We start from the raw sequence: 15232 nt of genomic DNA, 5'->3' as shown, positions 1-15232 counted from the left end.
CGAACTTTTCAGTTGCCAGATCCATTTTGTTAGTCTTCGCCCAGTCCTGACTGCTGTTCAGGTCTTCTTGAATTTGCCAGTCGGCTTTTCCTGTGAAAAGAAGCTTTAGGTCGTCTGCAAAGATGAATGGTTCGCTGAATTTCAACAAGTCAGGTAGGTCGTTGATGAAAATGAAAAATAATAGGGGCCCGAGCAGGGACCCCTGCGGGACACCGCTTGTAACTTCGAGAGTTGCAGAGGAACAACTATTCATTCGAACAAACTCTTCCCTTCCAGACAGGTAATCATGGAGTATTTCGATGAAGCAACCACCGACTCCAATTGAAGCCCACTTTTCTAGTAGTAGACGGTGCGGCACGCGGTCAAACGCCTTTGAGAATTTGGAGTAAAAAGCGACTACATTGTCTTCCTTGTTGCACTCCAGTGACTGATGCACTCTTTGTAGAAATTTTATTATGTTGCTTAGTGTCGACTTTTTGCGCACCGTGCTGATGATCACTCATGAGTTGTACAAAATGAGTGTAGAGAAGCTCATACATGCATTTCTCAAAGCATTTGCTGTCTATATTAAGGAGGGATATTCCGCGATAGTTGTTCATCAGTTTCCTGTTGCCTTTTTTGTAGATGGGACTTACTGCGGCTACTTTCCCCTTCTTTGGCAATCTTTTTAGTCGCTTGATAATTTTGAAAACTTTGTGGAGTCTTGAACTCATCTGATCGGACGTTCGCTGGTACAATATTGGTGGGATGCCATTGGGGCCTCGGGTCTTTGTTATATCTAGTTCTAGAAGGATGGACTTCATATTGGCTTTGGAGATGCTGAGATTTGTCAGCGTTGGATTCGCAACTTTAATATCTTCGACTCTGATGGGTTCTTTGGCGGAAAACACTGAGTTGAACAAAAGATTAAAAATAGAGGCCTGGTTTTGGGTTGTATATTCAGTTCTGCCGTCGTACTCCATTTCAGATGGAAAATTTGAGTCCTTTGTCAGACTTTTGAGATGCTTAAAGATCAGTCCTCTAATTTTCGTAACAGATGTGACGTGCTTGGTTTGATCCATGGAGGGAGAGATTGACGGTGACTAGTTCTTGATGGGACATTCCTGCGTATGAGGTTCACCAGGTATTCTTCGAGTTCATTATAGAAGTTGTCAATGCTAGTGAAACATGTTGGCAGGAAGGGAGTTTGCTCCATCTCACTGGCTATTTTGTCAAAATCAGCTGAATCAAAACTCCAATACAATTCTCTGGTACTATTTTGAACTATATGTGGTAATTCGATTGTGCTACTGATCCCAATGTGGTCAGAACAGTTGAAAACTTTCGTAAAAGCATCTGCATTTGTTGAAAACACGTTGCAATTTTGGTGGAATACGAAATCAAGAACGTTCTTGCTACAGGTTGGGAAGTCAATCAATTGACGGAAGAGTCTGTTTTCGAAGAGTTCAAGTACTGAATTTTTTTCAGAGTCAGTACTGGTCCAATTCGTATTGGGGAAATTCAAGTCTCCACGAAGGCTATGCAATCTTTTGGGATGCAAGATAAAATTTTCTCAAAGTCTTCGGTTGAGTATCGATAGGGGCTGGTCTTCGGGGGGTTGTAGAAGGAACAGAAAAATATTTTGCTCTTATTTACTAGAATTTCGCAGATAGCACAACTGTCGACGTCATCCAGTACCAATCGACGACAGTTGAGGGCACTTTGAATAGCAATGAGTGTGCCGCCATGTGGATTCTTGTCTTCGGTGGATTTTCTATCTGAGCGAAAGATTAAGTAGTCATTTAACAGTAATACGTCGGAATCGTTTATTTTGTTATTGAGCCATGTTTCACAGATACAAATCATGGCAGGCTGGCAAAAGCTGCTAGCATTTGATAGAAGGAAGCGTCTTTCGTAATTCACCAGACTTCGTGCGTTGATCTGCAAAACATTCATGCGATATAGTCATGAGCTTGTTTCAGGACCTACGAAGTCGTTCGACTTAAGATCCACCCTGACGTTAGTGTTAAATAACTCAAGAGTTTCATACCTTCAGTTTCTCTCGAGGCACACGGTCATTCAATAGCTCTCTCCTGCGTTTGAGGCAGAGACGTTCTTTCAGCGCTTCTTCTTTAGGTAATGCATACGTGACATTTTCGTTCACGAGTTTCTCGGTTTTCAAACCTTTTTTGCTATGATCATTCTGGCTTAGTGTTCTTTTGATACGGTATCCAGAATTGTTCTTAGTTTCGCACGTTCCTTGCAAAATTTTCCGAGTCTCTTCGATCCTACTGTCTGAGGTTGGACGCCAATAGTCTTCAGAACATTGTTAACTTTTTCAGTTGTGGGGACAAGTTTCTCACCACATGATTTTTCGACATCTTCTGGGATGCCTTGGATTCGGAAACTCTTCTTGGTTTCTTGATGTTGTGATCGTCATATTTGTCGTCGTTTTTCGAATTGCTTGTCTCATTCTGTTTGGGAATACTCTGAGCAACTACTTTTGCATAGGTGTCTTCAACGTTCGCGGACGTAGTTTTCATCGCTTCTTCAACTTTAGTTTCTATAATCTCGGTCAAACTCGTCTTTAGCTGTTCCATTTTTGCCTCGAAGTTAAACTGTTCATGTTTTTCTTCCGGTTTACCACTCGTTCTGCACCTTATGAAGGTCTCGCGTTCGTTTTTCTCCTCGCATTTGATGCAAAGGAGCATAGCATTCTTTCCAAGTTCGGCGATGCCGTTGACAGCAACTTGTGTCAAGCCAGTGCATACTGGTGTCAAGTGTATGTGGCAATCGCAAGCGACGCAGTGATAAGTTTTGTCGCTAGTATTGATGTTCTTCTTACAGGTCTTGCAATTGCGAGTCATCTTGATGTCGTGGAAATCTAACTGCCCTGGAGTTAATCGGTTCAGAAAGATTTACACGATCACAAAATTGCAGGAAAGAAAAGAATAGACTACCTAGTTAGCAGATCCTGCTAAGCGTCTTCGCTGAGCTGAGGATGGTCGTTTGTTTTTTTCTCTTGAATCCAAGAAGATCGTCTTTGACCCTCTCAACAAGAACCAGGAATTTCAATTTTACTGTTGGGCGAATATGGAGAGCTTGCAATCGAGAAGCTATCGTAGTATCTCTGTTTCCTTTTTGATAACAGATCCCTCGAAAGGTGAATGACAGGGACACCAGATTTAGTCGCTAGGTACTGGTAAATATCAGGTGCACCGTTTCTTTGCACGTAAACAATTCCAGAGAGGTTGCGGATCTTCAGTAATTCGAAGATGAGTTCCTCCTTGGTGAGCGGGTCACGTCTAATACGGGGATAATGTGTAATCGAGTTGTTTATAACGTCGTGCCAGATGATAATACTCTGTTCTTTGTGGACACGCGATCTCAGAAAGTTGATAACTCTTTTTTCGGGGTCGGCTTTAGGGTTCAAGCTGAGACCCGGGGTTGTTTTGACGCCTGGCTGTAATCGTCGTCTGATGTTCTCCCACTTTGCTAAAGCTCTGTGAAGAGAGGAGGCAGCAACAAAAAAAACCATTCACAGAAATTGGGGGGCCACCACGGCTGCCCCACACATTTTTTATCTGAAGAAAATTATTTATTGGTTTTCTTTATGGTTTTTTTCTGTCAATGGTTTTTTCTGTCAATGGTTTTTTTCTGTCAATGGTTTTTTTTCCTGTCAATTTTGGCCGTTTTTTGTGTCAATTCTTTAAATGGTTTTTTGTCAAATTTGGCCGACCGTTGAGTGTTATCATTAGAAAGCCCGTCCAGTGTAGAATATATAATTTTTTGAAATTCTTTTGTTCCACGCAGGTATCGCAGTTTAAATTTTTATGAACATTTGACTGATTCTCGGTGTTTTGTTTGCATTTTCCGTATTTTTACGCAATTTCTATTAACTTTTAAAAATACTTGTTTTCGTATTAAAAGATGGATTATTGAGCTTTGCCAATTTTTTGGTCAACTTGTAGCTTAGGGTCAGCTAATACAGGTCGCATCTCTTTTCTAATTGATTAGCTTTTAATATTTACGTTAACAGTTGTACGTTTTAAGGAATGATTTTTAGGCTTCCGAATTTCCAACTCATGGAACGTTGCCATCTTCGAGGATCATCTTCGTGTCTTTTTGCATTATAGACAGATCAGTTATTAGTATTTCAAAATATCATTTTTTTTCAGTGAATTGAGTGTGGTTTTGACACCGTGTTCCAGAATTTAATTACTTTTTTCCTAATTTTGTCTTCGTTTGTCGTTTTTTTTGTAGTCGTGTGCAAAATTCTGAAAAATTTCAAGTCTTAGCTGTTGTCTATGGATAAACAAGGGAACCTATTCTCTGATTCCAGTTGATCACTAAAGTTTTTCTTGAATTTGAAATCAGTATTTTAAAAAATTTAGACGTATTTTTTACTTTGCAGTTTTGTCTAGTTATTGCCTAGTCTCATTAATTACAGGTCATATATCACTTTTTGTGTTGTAGGAAGCCGTTGAACATATCTCTTGTCTTTTTTGAATGCTTACTGTTTTTGCGGCTTCGAAACCGGTTTTTGCGGTTTCAAGCTAGCGATCCGCACAAACTGGAGACTGCAACGTCCCCTGTGCAGCCTCCTCAGAAGAAACTGTCTTACGGCGACTTGGCTATGGCTGAAAGGGATTTAGAGATCCGAGGTTTAATATAAAGTTTACAGAACAACCACCTCCAGAGCCTAAACTTTAAGCCCAAACTATAAAGAAAAACGTTGAAGACAAGAGAATCCCTTATAAAGAGATTTGGACCTTTTCCGCTCGTGCCCCCTTCCCCCAGCTCAGTGGGTGCATATTATTTGCAACACCAGATGCACGTGCCATATCTTCACTAGTGGTTTACTAAGGGATGATATGTGCTTTGATACTGGGGGGGGGATCCAGATACCTAAAGGACTGGATTTTTGATCGATGAGGTGTCAGCCACGCTGTCAGACGGAGTTGTGATATAGGAGTTTGACAAAATACAGCGTGCGCAATCCCGCGCAGTTAAGTATAAATAATATAATTTCGCTTGTTGTTCCGACAAAATTTAGTTGTTGTTCTTGTTGTTGTTGTTGAGGGGGGGTTTGACACCGCTGGGGTTTGAGACCAGAGGGATTTCTCCCAAACCTTCTGATTAGAACGATGTCCAAATGGGGGCACAAACGAAAAAAATCCATAGACTTTAAGGACTGGGTTTTTGATCGATGTCAGCCACGCTGACAGAAAAGTTTTGTCGTTTGTCTTCGTTTGTCGTTTGTTTTGTAGTCGTATGCAAAATTCTGAATAATTGCAATTCTAAGCTGTTCCCTATGGTTAAACAGGGGAACCTATTCACTGATTCCAGTTGATCACTAAAGTTTTTCTTGAATTTGAAATCAGTATTTTAAAAAATTGAGACGTATTTTTAGCTTTGCAGTTTTGTCTAGTTACTGCCTAGTCTCATTAATTACAGGTCATATATCACTTTTTGTGTTGTAGGAAGCCGTTGAACACATCTAATGTTTGTTGTGAATGCTTATTGTTTTTGCGGCTTCGAAAACGGTTTTTCACAAAAGTTAAATTTGGTTTTGGATTTTCGTCTCTTTTTGTTGTTTTAGAAGTATGACATTTTCTGATTAATCACCGGTCTCAATATCTTTTTTGGGGAATTTATTAAACATATTTGATGATTTCAGTGTATAGATTTTGACTTAGAAATAAATTGTTTTCGGAATAAAATCCTTTTTTTCATTATTTGACAACTTGCTACCTAGTTTCATTTTAAGAGGTCATATATCACCTTATTGTTTTTCAAAGGAGGCGCAACTTATATCTTTTTTGTAGGAGTAATTTTTGGTTTTAAAGGCTGACATTGCTTTTTTGCAAAATTTTACTTTTTGTCCTCCATTTGCTATTTGTTTTAACAGACGTACATGTTCTGGATATTCACAGGTCTCAATGTCCTCATATGGAGGTATGAATTAGCTAAATCTCTTTAAAGATTTCAGTTGACATCTAATGGCTTTCAATATTTGAAATTTTTTGTTATTGCCCTTGTTATCGTCTGTCTACTTGTGACCGATTCTCTATTAAGGGCTGGTCGTACGTTTTTTTCTAGCGAATTATTAATTAATTTGTTTGGTTTAGGTTTTATGTGACGCTGTTTTGACTTAAGTTTTAAGTGTTTTCATTGTCGCTGTTGGTTGTCCGAGAAGAGACGGAGTTGTGATATAGGTTAGGGTTAGGGTTAGGGAGTTTGACAAAATACAGCGTGCGCAATCCCGCCCAGTTAAGCATACATAATATAATTTCGCTTGTTGTTCCAACAAACTTTAGTGGGGGAGGAACTATATACGCAAATGGTTTTTTTTTCTGTCAGTTTTGGCCGATCGTTGAGTGGTATCATTAGAAAGCCCGTCGAGTGTAATTTTTTGAAATTCGTTTGTTCCACGCAGGTATCGAGGTTTAAATTTTTTGTGAACATTTGACTGTTTCTCGGTGTTTTGTTTGCATTTTCCGTATCTTTACGCAATTTGTTTGCTTAAGTTCGTTTTGACTTTTAAAAATACTTGTTTTCGTATTAAAAGGTGGATTATTGAGCTTTGCCAATTTTTTGGTCAACTTGTTGAGGTCAGCTAATACAGGTCGCATCTCTTTTCTAATGGATTAGTTTTTAATATTTACGTTAACAGTTGTACGTTTTAAGGAATGATTTTTAGGCTTCCGAATTTCCGATTCATGGAACGTTGCCATCTTCGAGGATCATCTTCGTGTCTCTTCGCAGAAAAAATTTGAGTTTTGGATGTAAATAATGTTTGTTTTTAATTGATTTTGCTGTTTGTCTTCTCGTAGTCAGAGAAATGTCAGCTCTCATCGGCCCTCTTATCTGTGACTGTTTATTTTGCTAAATGATTTGAATTATAAGCATTTTTATTCATACATTAATTTGTGTACAGTTTTTGGTTTCTTGAATGTTTTGGGCGTATAATCCAGATGTCAAGGGCGGTTCTTAGTGTGACGCCCCTCACATCCGACCCCAATTTTACCCCTCTACCACATCAGCCACCATGGTGGTGTTGAATTTGTTGTGAACTATTTATCTACTGCAATACTGTTCAACTTAATGAGCTATTTTTTTTCCAACTTTTTTCAAAATAGAATATATATGCGAGGCTTGGTTTTTTTTCTGCAGTCAATTTTTCACCTTTTGTTTACGCACCGTAGAGTAAGAAGAAAAAGATTTTGTAGCCATCGGGATCTGGTTTTGATATATCTAAAAAATTATCAAAAAATTTCGAAAAGCGCAGGAACATCGCTAGGGGGAATTTGTAATGAAATTAGTTAGGCTAAATGGAGATGTGTAACCAGTAATTCTTTAGTTTGCAGCAATTTATTGTGAAATTAGCAAGGTTAAATGGAGATTCTTCAAGGTTTTAAAGCTAAAAAGTTAATAATTTTCACTATTTGAGCGAAAATTTCTCTAAAATAAGTTTTGCTTAAAAATTCTTTCCAACTGTATGTATTCTGCTATCTACAAAAAATTGAAGACAACGGAAGAGTTCAGGCAGTTAAACTCCTAAAATATCAAAAGTCAAGTGTGAAAATGAAAAAACTAAGAAATAAGTGTTCTGTTTTCTAAATTTTTGACTTAAAAAATTTTGATTTTTTTTGTTTTCTTTTTGTCATATTAGATCTTTCGAACTTAATCTCTAGAAAAATGAAATACAGACACATTTGATGGTTAGTGTTTAAGGATCGCCACGCTGAAAATTTTAATGCAATGTTTATGAATGCTCTTGAAAATTATAGGAAAAGAACGCAGTGTTCTTTTGAAAGAAGAAAATGTAGATTTACATGTAGACGCAATTTGAGGCGGAGTGCAAAAACTTTTGGAACTTTTTTCTAATTTAAGAGAAATTACTTAATATGCCTCAAATTGCGGTTTTAATTATTTTTAAAAACGAAATATGTTTGTTGAATTTAGCTTGTAACCAACATGAGAAAAAAACGACTTTGCCTATTTATGCTCATGAAATATAAAAAATGAATCTTTCGAAAAACTTCATTTGAAATTTTGTGCCAGTTTTACGATTACTCAAGGAAGTTGCTGATACAATTGCTGATAGAATTGTCTCAAGAAATCCACACCCAATTTTCCAAAAAAGTAATCAATATCTAACTGAATTTTGACGATCCTTGAGTAAAAGTTATAAGCCAAAAAATCTTAAGTGCCGAAAAGTTTTTCGAAGCCATTTGTTTTAGTGTCGAAGTTTATTAGTGTTTATATGCGTGTGTGTGTAAGCTTATTTGGCGTATGTATGCTTGTTTATGAATTTTGCGTGGTGTGCGTGTGTATGAGAGAAGAAAGTTAGTGTGATTGAGTTAGTTCCTTTAAATGTTACTCAGAATAGAAGCAGAATTCAAAAACTGCCAGAAGCCATGAAAAATAAAAAAAATGCCATGTTTAGTACAAATTGCGGTTTTAAATTTATTCGTAGCCTCAATTCTCTTTAATGACACGTCTGCGAGATTTTTAAAAATGAATTGTGCCATCATGCTAATCAAAAATCAATAAAACATTTTCTTTACTTCAAATAGTTCGTTTAGCGATACTCAAGAAATTCACTCCTAATTTTTTTTCCAAAAAAAAACAATCAGGACTAAAAAACGAACGGTGAGGAACTTTGAATAATGATCAGGTGCTAAAAAAAGTTTCAAAATTATTTTTGGTGTCTGCGTGTATATTTCCGTATGTTTGCGTATGTGTTTAATGCCTGTGGCGAGTGTTTGTGTGTGTGCGTGTGTGTGTGTGTGTGCGTTCGTGTGTCTGTGTGTGTGCGTGCGCGTGTGTGTTAAAAGAAGAGAGAGAGAGAGAAAGAGTAGTAACAAGTGGAGTCTGAGTGCAAAAAATGTCAAGAAATGAAAAATTGGAAAATTTTAATATTTGCTAAAAATGGCGGCTTCAAGTGTTTCAAAAACCACGATCTGTTCGTTTTCAATTTCATCGATAATACGTTTGCGAGATTTGTAGGAAAATTAATTGTCCCATTTTTCTTATGAGGCATCAAAAACGAGAAAATGTTTTTTAAAAATTTCAATTCAAATTTTGATACCAGTTTCACTGTTACTGATACAGTTGGCCTAGCTACTTTTCCAAAAATGATAACTAAGGCGAACGTTAATGAGCCTTGAGTAAAGACCAGATAGCAAAAAATAAACTTTTGAAAATTTTTTTTTGGTGTCCTTGTTTGTATTTGCGTGTGCGCGCGCTTGTGGGTATGTGTAATGTTTGTGGTATGTGTGTGAAATTGAGAGGAAGGGAGATCTAGTCTGAGATAGTTGGTTCTTTTAAATGTTAGATACAAGTAGAGGCAGAGTGCAAAAACTCAGCATTAATAAAACTTAATAAAATTGCTTAGACTTTGCTTAAGTTTGCGGCTTTTTTTTCAAAGTTTTTTCAAATCTCACTGATGACACATATGCGAACTTTTCTAAAAATGTATTTGTCCCCTTATGCTCAAACAACAAAATTGACGAAAAACTTTACTTTACCAATACAATTGCCTCAAAAAGTCCATATGTTGTCTTTTTTTTGGGGGGGGGGGGGGAGGAGGAAGACGAAATTACAGAAGACTTTTGACGAGCCTGGAGTATTGATTAATTGTCGAAAAGAAAATTTTTGAAATTTTTTTTTTGTGGTGATGCTTTTTGTTTAATGTGTGGTGCGTTTGTTTGTATAGTTTTTCATTGTCTGTGTGTTTCAAATTGTACTAAACTTATCTTTCTAAAATATTGCGAAGAGTTTTTGCTTTTTTTCGGCCTAAAAAGATGGCATTTTTAAATTCAAACCGTACAAGTAATGTTCTCCAATGTATATAAGTTGCTTTCGGATACTCCCAACGTTTTCTCTTGACAGAGTTCAAAAATTGTTTTTGCAATCTTTAGAGGTATGTTGGAATATACTCTGCTACGCACAGACGCGCACGAGCAGTCTTGTTTCCAGGAGAATGATACAATCCTAATTCTCTTGATCTTTATTTTGAGTTGCAGTTGACTTTTTAAAAATGAGCGTTAAAAGAGTTATGGATGGTTCAGTAATCGGTCAAAATATTACCTATGTTCTCAGCATTCTGTGACATGGACTGACTAACATGAGCTGTCTTTTGGCATGTCCTTCTTAGAGATTTTCTATTAGAAGGACGCTGTTGTGGTGTGCGTATTTGAAAATTAGTTTGAATTATTGTTTGTGTCCAATAATAGAAGTTGCCTGTTGTGGTTGCCATGCAATCAGTCCGACAAAAATTGTGATGTAGTAGTTTTATATCTAACGAATTCAATCTTAGGAAGCCTCATAGAAATAGCTAAATTATTTGTTTTTAACACTTATGTTGAATTTAATATTTGTATATCATTTTACGTTGATTAATTTTAAATGAATCTGATTGGCTGACTGTCTGCTGTTGCTCACATCAGTTGATTTATAGCATTCTCTATTTGTATTATTTTTCTCCTTTATATACCTGAGCTGAGCAGCGTCCTGATCAACACAATTCGCTTTTCAATTCTTCCCCTTCGTTGTGCTTTAATTAATTTGCATTAATTCACCACTGTTCTAAACTTACCGGACTCTCGGCAATTATATAATTAAAATTGGTGATAAGTGTTTAATTGATATTAACTTGGTTGCATATTGTCCTTATCGGCTCTTCTAATATTGACCATTTTGACATTTATGTCATTCTACCCCTCCAAGTACAGTGAGTCTTCTAATTGATTTATCATTTAGCTGATTTATTTCGGTATAGTTATATGCTTAATTGATACCAATTTCCTGGCCGGTGTTGGCAGTTATTAGGATGATTTTTATTAAAATGTACCTCTTCAATGGATTTTACAGACATTAATTTAGTGCTGAAAAAAATTGGTAACCTCAATTTATGTTAATGCTCAGTTTGCGTTGTGCGACTAAGCTCCTATCTGTTTGTAACGGAATGTGTTTGCCTATCAACAAGTTACATGTTATTTTGTTCATCATTTTGATTAACAGTAGAAGATTATTATGTCGATACCTTCCTACACATCCGTGCTCCTTCGTAGTTGTGTGAGTATAATTGTTGCCATATTTCACCCTTCTTTCTAATGTTTCTTCATTAGGCAACCTGCCGCTGTCCATACCCTGTTGTATTAGAGTGTTCCTCTCAGAAGATTGACTTTCAAAATCGAAACCTATATCGACTTTTAAATATTTATAGTTGAAGATCAAATTTTTACAAATTAAGTGCTGTTTTAGTTTTCTCAGAATCAGGTTTTTTAAAATTCACAATTAGCACGTGATATAGGTTTATAACTCATTGTATAATGAGCTTTTTGCCCATTTTGGGGCATGGAACACAATGAGTGAGTGTTGTCTGCTCACGTGAGTTGGGTAATTCACTTGGGCTATTTAAGACAGAACACTGGGAAAATTTTATGCCCATAGAAAGTTGGAGTAGTAGAAGCAGAACTAGCTACAAGGTAGTGCTACTCCCATTTAAATGCTCTACAATGTGAGTGTCAATGTTGCGTCGCTTTTCATACTGTTGCGGTTATTTTTCAATCAATTGTGGAATTATTGAACGACAATTTTTGTAAATTGGATGCGACAATTTCAACCTGGTCGCATAATCAATCATTTGTGGTTTTTAAAAAAATGACTCTAGCTGACTTTGAAATAGACATTTAACCACAATTCCTATTAATTAATATCTTCCGGAAAAAATGTTAATAAATATTTTAATAGACGGGACATTCCCAGCTTCGTTTCAGACAATCCCTCCTAGTGTTTGGCGCTATCGATAGCCGTATCAAGTTAATGAACCAAGATATTGGAATTTAAAGTGACAACCAGCTGAGTGCTTCAATTGTATCACCTAATTAATTATCAATTGTTAATTGCTCTCAAACGAAGTTTGTAGCAATTATATTAGTCCTGTCGGTCTTTTTAATGCAATTTTTCGCTTGACCGATTTTTCCAGGCATGCTACCGTAGCACCACAGCTCTACTGAAGTATCAACTTTGTTAGCTTGATATACCACAATCTGGGTTACTACACTATCCACAGAAACTGTTTTGGAGAATTATACTAATGGTTTGAAGGGCGGTTCTTAGAGTTTGAAGACCCCACCCCCTCCCCGCTGTGCCCCCCCCCCCCACCATCAAGCCCCCGGTGCACCACCCCCTCCCCCACCGTGCCTAGGTACTGACGAAGCTAAACGCTCGCCGGTCGTTTGAGAACAATTCGCCCGACGTTAAACGGTTATGTTTACAATATTAAAATTGTCCATGTGAACACTGATCTTGATGCGTGTTGCATTTAGATTCAGATCTCATAAAGGTAGTATTCTCAGATGTTAAGTACAATTAGATGGATGCAAAAAACGATTTGATAAAATAATATGCCCCCAAAAACAGTTCCTGTCTTGTTTGTTTGTTTGAGGTCTAGCCGAGATAATTGCTCTTGCCTGTTAGTTGTACACCAAAGATAATTGGCATTATGGCTTGCGGGTAGAGAAGAGAACCTCAACGCATGACCAAATCATAATTTATCCGCGCCCAAAGTGGTAAAAGTTGATCACCGCTTAACTATTTAGCGTCAGGGATCGCTCCTGTTAACCTTTCAAGTATTTAAAACGGTCCGGCGATCGATCAAGGTGGAGAACAGTGAAACCTGCGTGTAATAGGTTTAGAAGTTTAAGTGGATGCAAAACAAACAGCAACAATTTCCCACTGATCCTTTGTTTGTCACCCAAGCTAGTCACAGTCTAGTTGTTTTAAACTGATCATTGCTCGTAAACAAACTTTGCATGTAAACAATTGCCCTCCGCTCTGACTTGACACGAAGTGAGTTGAAAACAATGAAGAAGGCTTTTGATTCTTCTGAGAACATTTCAACCTGAAATTATCAAGTATTATCTTTTGATCTACATTATCAACCTACTTTATAATGCCGCTATTGTACCTAGAACTGTTAGTAGGCTCAAAAGGTACCTTTTACCTTTTCTATTTAATGTCTCTTATTTAAAAGTTCTTATGATCAAGCGTGTAATCTGGTCTCGCAAGTGTTGCTGTTTGCAAATTTGTTTGATTTGTTTCAAGTAGTAAACATTTCAAGTGTGAGTAACAACGAAGTGAGTTATGATCTGTGCAGTTGAACGGTTTGAGGCGTGATTGACGTGACAAAGTTGTTTACTCGCAATAGCAGATGTCGCAGTGTCCTATAAGCATATAGCTAATCTGAGCATTGTCTAATCTAGGCACCTGATTGCTGAAGCGAGATCTGGATTCTCTGAACAATGAGTAGTTAAATGGTAATCTACTTTAATCCAGAGAAGCCTCATCTGATGATCTACATAAACTACCCCTTTGGTGATGTTGGAGCTTAACATTTTGGGTTGATTGGTTGTAGTGAAAGCTAAACGTCATAGTGAAGTTTTTAGATTTGGGATCTTTTCCGCTTGTGTTGATGGGCTCAAACGGAAAAGATCCTAGATTTGAAATTCAACAATTTTGTTGCATAATTTCAGTGACGATGATTCTGTTGAAGTTATATGCTGGTGTTATTTCTAACAGCGTCTTCGTATGTTTTTCAGATCTGACCCGACCTCAGATGCAAAGTCAGTTCAAGTTGCCCTACTCCAGTGCCAGCAGGGTACAGTGCAGTGGCTGTATCCACATGGTCAAATCCACCTCTCTATCCCAACATTTGCACAATCTGTTGGAGATAATGCTAATGATCTCCGTAGTATATCAACAACTTCATATTTAGAAAACTATTTTCTACTCCAAGAGCAGTTCATATCTGTACGCATTTGCATAAAACCACAGATGGGGTTCTCAGGTGCACATGTTATTTTGTCAAATGGAAGAAAGTTCCTCGAATCAGAGGTACAAAAGATAGCGTACAATCGAGGAATGCTTTGTGAAGATCTACCCGTTAAAAAAGACATAAACAGAATGTACACGTTCAGGCTGCAAACGAGCAGTCCTACAAAGCATGGATTAGAGCCACATTTTGAGCTGGAAGAGAAAATTGATCGAGGAAGAGTTTCATTTGAATATTTTGTTGCCTGGAGTTGATATATCGTGCTCCTAAATAAAACAGTACTTTTTGCAAATGGTGCTACTTTGATATAGTTTACTTCGCCCTTTGTGTGTTTAAATTTTGTTTTAATATGAATAGACATTTAGTGCTTTTGTACTGGTTATAGAATTTGGTAGTGCTGCATGCGAAGTTTAATTTCTTACAAAGTGGTCGTTTTCAGGTGATGGTAATTGAAGCCTGATTTAAAATAACCAAAAAAAGTATTGTAAACACGTTTGCGGAACCATGAGATGTCAAAATGGCGTAGCTGAAATTAATTGAACTGAAAACTTTTTTGCCTGACCAACTAACTTTATGAGGAAATTTTTTTTACTTCGCTGATCAATTTTCTAACAGCCAGTCTCTAAATATGCAATCCAATTAAACTGCTGAGCAGATATGGATTGATGGCGTGAAGGGTAATTCTTTGTGAGTTTTGGACTCCGCCCCCATTAAGCTCCACCCGCTCACAACTTCTGCTGCTCAGGTTTAATATCAAAAGGGTAAAGGGTATTTTTATAGGATCCCCTAGCGAAGCTAGCGACTGTCATAACCAACTCCTCGCCAGTCGTTAGCGTCCGATGTTAGTCGGTTATGTATAATCTTTTAAGCTGGTGCTCTGATTCAGACTTCCAAGCAGTTAAATTTAATTGGAGTTACTTTACAATAAAAGTCAATCTAATTAAGGGGGAATAGTTTTGGAACACCTTATGAGCAGGTGTTTGATGTAACTGAAACAGGAAATGGGACTGACAAGCAAAAGTTTCAAGCCATGAATTTTTTCCTACTCGCTATTTTGCTTCAAGTGAGAAAAGTGGGTTAAAACAAAACTTTATTTTTTCACTTGCGAAATAAAATTTCTGTTTTCACAATTATATCGATTGTTCTGATTGCTTTTCCGAGAACTTGTTAACATTTCGGTATAAAGTGTTCCGATAATGTTTGAATCCTTTCTGCTAGCGCCCACTAGCCCTATATAGCCGTTATTTTAATACCTCCAAAATCTAAGTTTTCGCGAATTGTAAGAGCGATATTTGCATTCCATTGAAACATGAGTGTCTAGGTAGTTTGAAGGCACATTTTGGAATAGTTTCTCAAAAATTTAAAAAATCGAGCCCCTATTGTAGCCGATAACACAAAAAATGGTAT

The 15232-nt window shown here is 37.2% G+C and overlaps 2 protein-coding genes across 2 annotated transcripts in view; both read left to right on the top strand.

Annotated features, from left to right (window-relative positions):
* LOC142345872 (endophilin-B1-like) overlaps positions 1-15232 on the top strand; it is a 276037-nt gene that overhangs the window by 136679 nt on the left and 124126 nt on the right. The window lies entirely within an intron of this gene.
* LOC142345868 (uncharacterized) lies at positions 9653-14254 on the top strand. The gene is made up of 2 exons (XM_075398298.1): positions 9653-11064; positions 13593-14254. The coding sequence occupies exons 1-2, from the start codon at positions 10901-10903 to the stop codon at positions 14077-14079; spliced, it is 651 nt and encodes a 216-aa protein (XP_075254413.1). The 5' UTR covers positions 9653-10900; the 3' UTR covers positions 14080-14254.

The sequence above is a fragment of the Convolutriloba macropyga genome, chromosome 9 (genome assembly GCF_964194025.1).
Source record: "Convolutriloba macropyga chromosome 9, txConMacr16.3, whole genome shotgun sequence".
Lineage (NCBI taxonomy): Eukaryota > Metazoa > Xenacoelomorpha > Acoela > Convolutidae > Convolutriloba > Convolutriloba macropyga.
Note: the sequence above shows the minus strand (reverse complement) of the source record. Positions and strands in the feature narration are given on the sequence as shown.

Bases quoted from the DNA above. Each gene is read 5' to 3' on its own strand.
- LOC142345868 (XM_075398298.1), top strand. From the start codon at position 10,901: ATGTTAATGCTCAGTTTGCGTTGTGCGACTAAGCTCCTATCTGTTTGT. The intron at 11,065-13,592 runs GTGAGTATAATT...TATGTTTTTCAG, and splicing joins CCGTGCTCCTTCGTAGTTGT to ATCTGACCCGACCTCAGATG.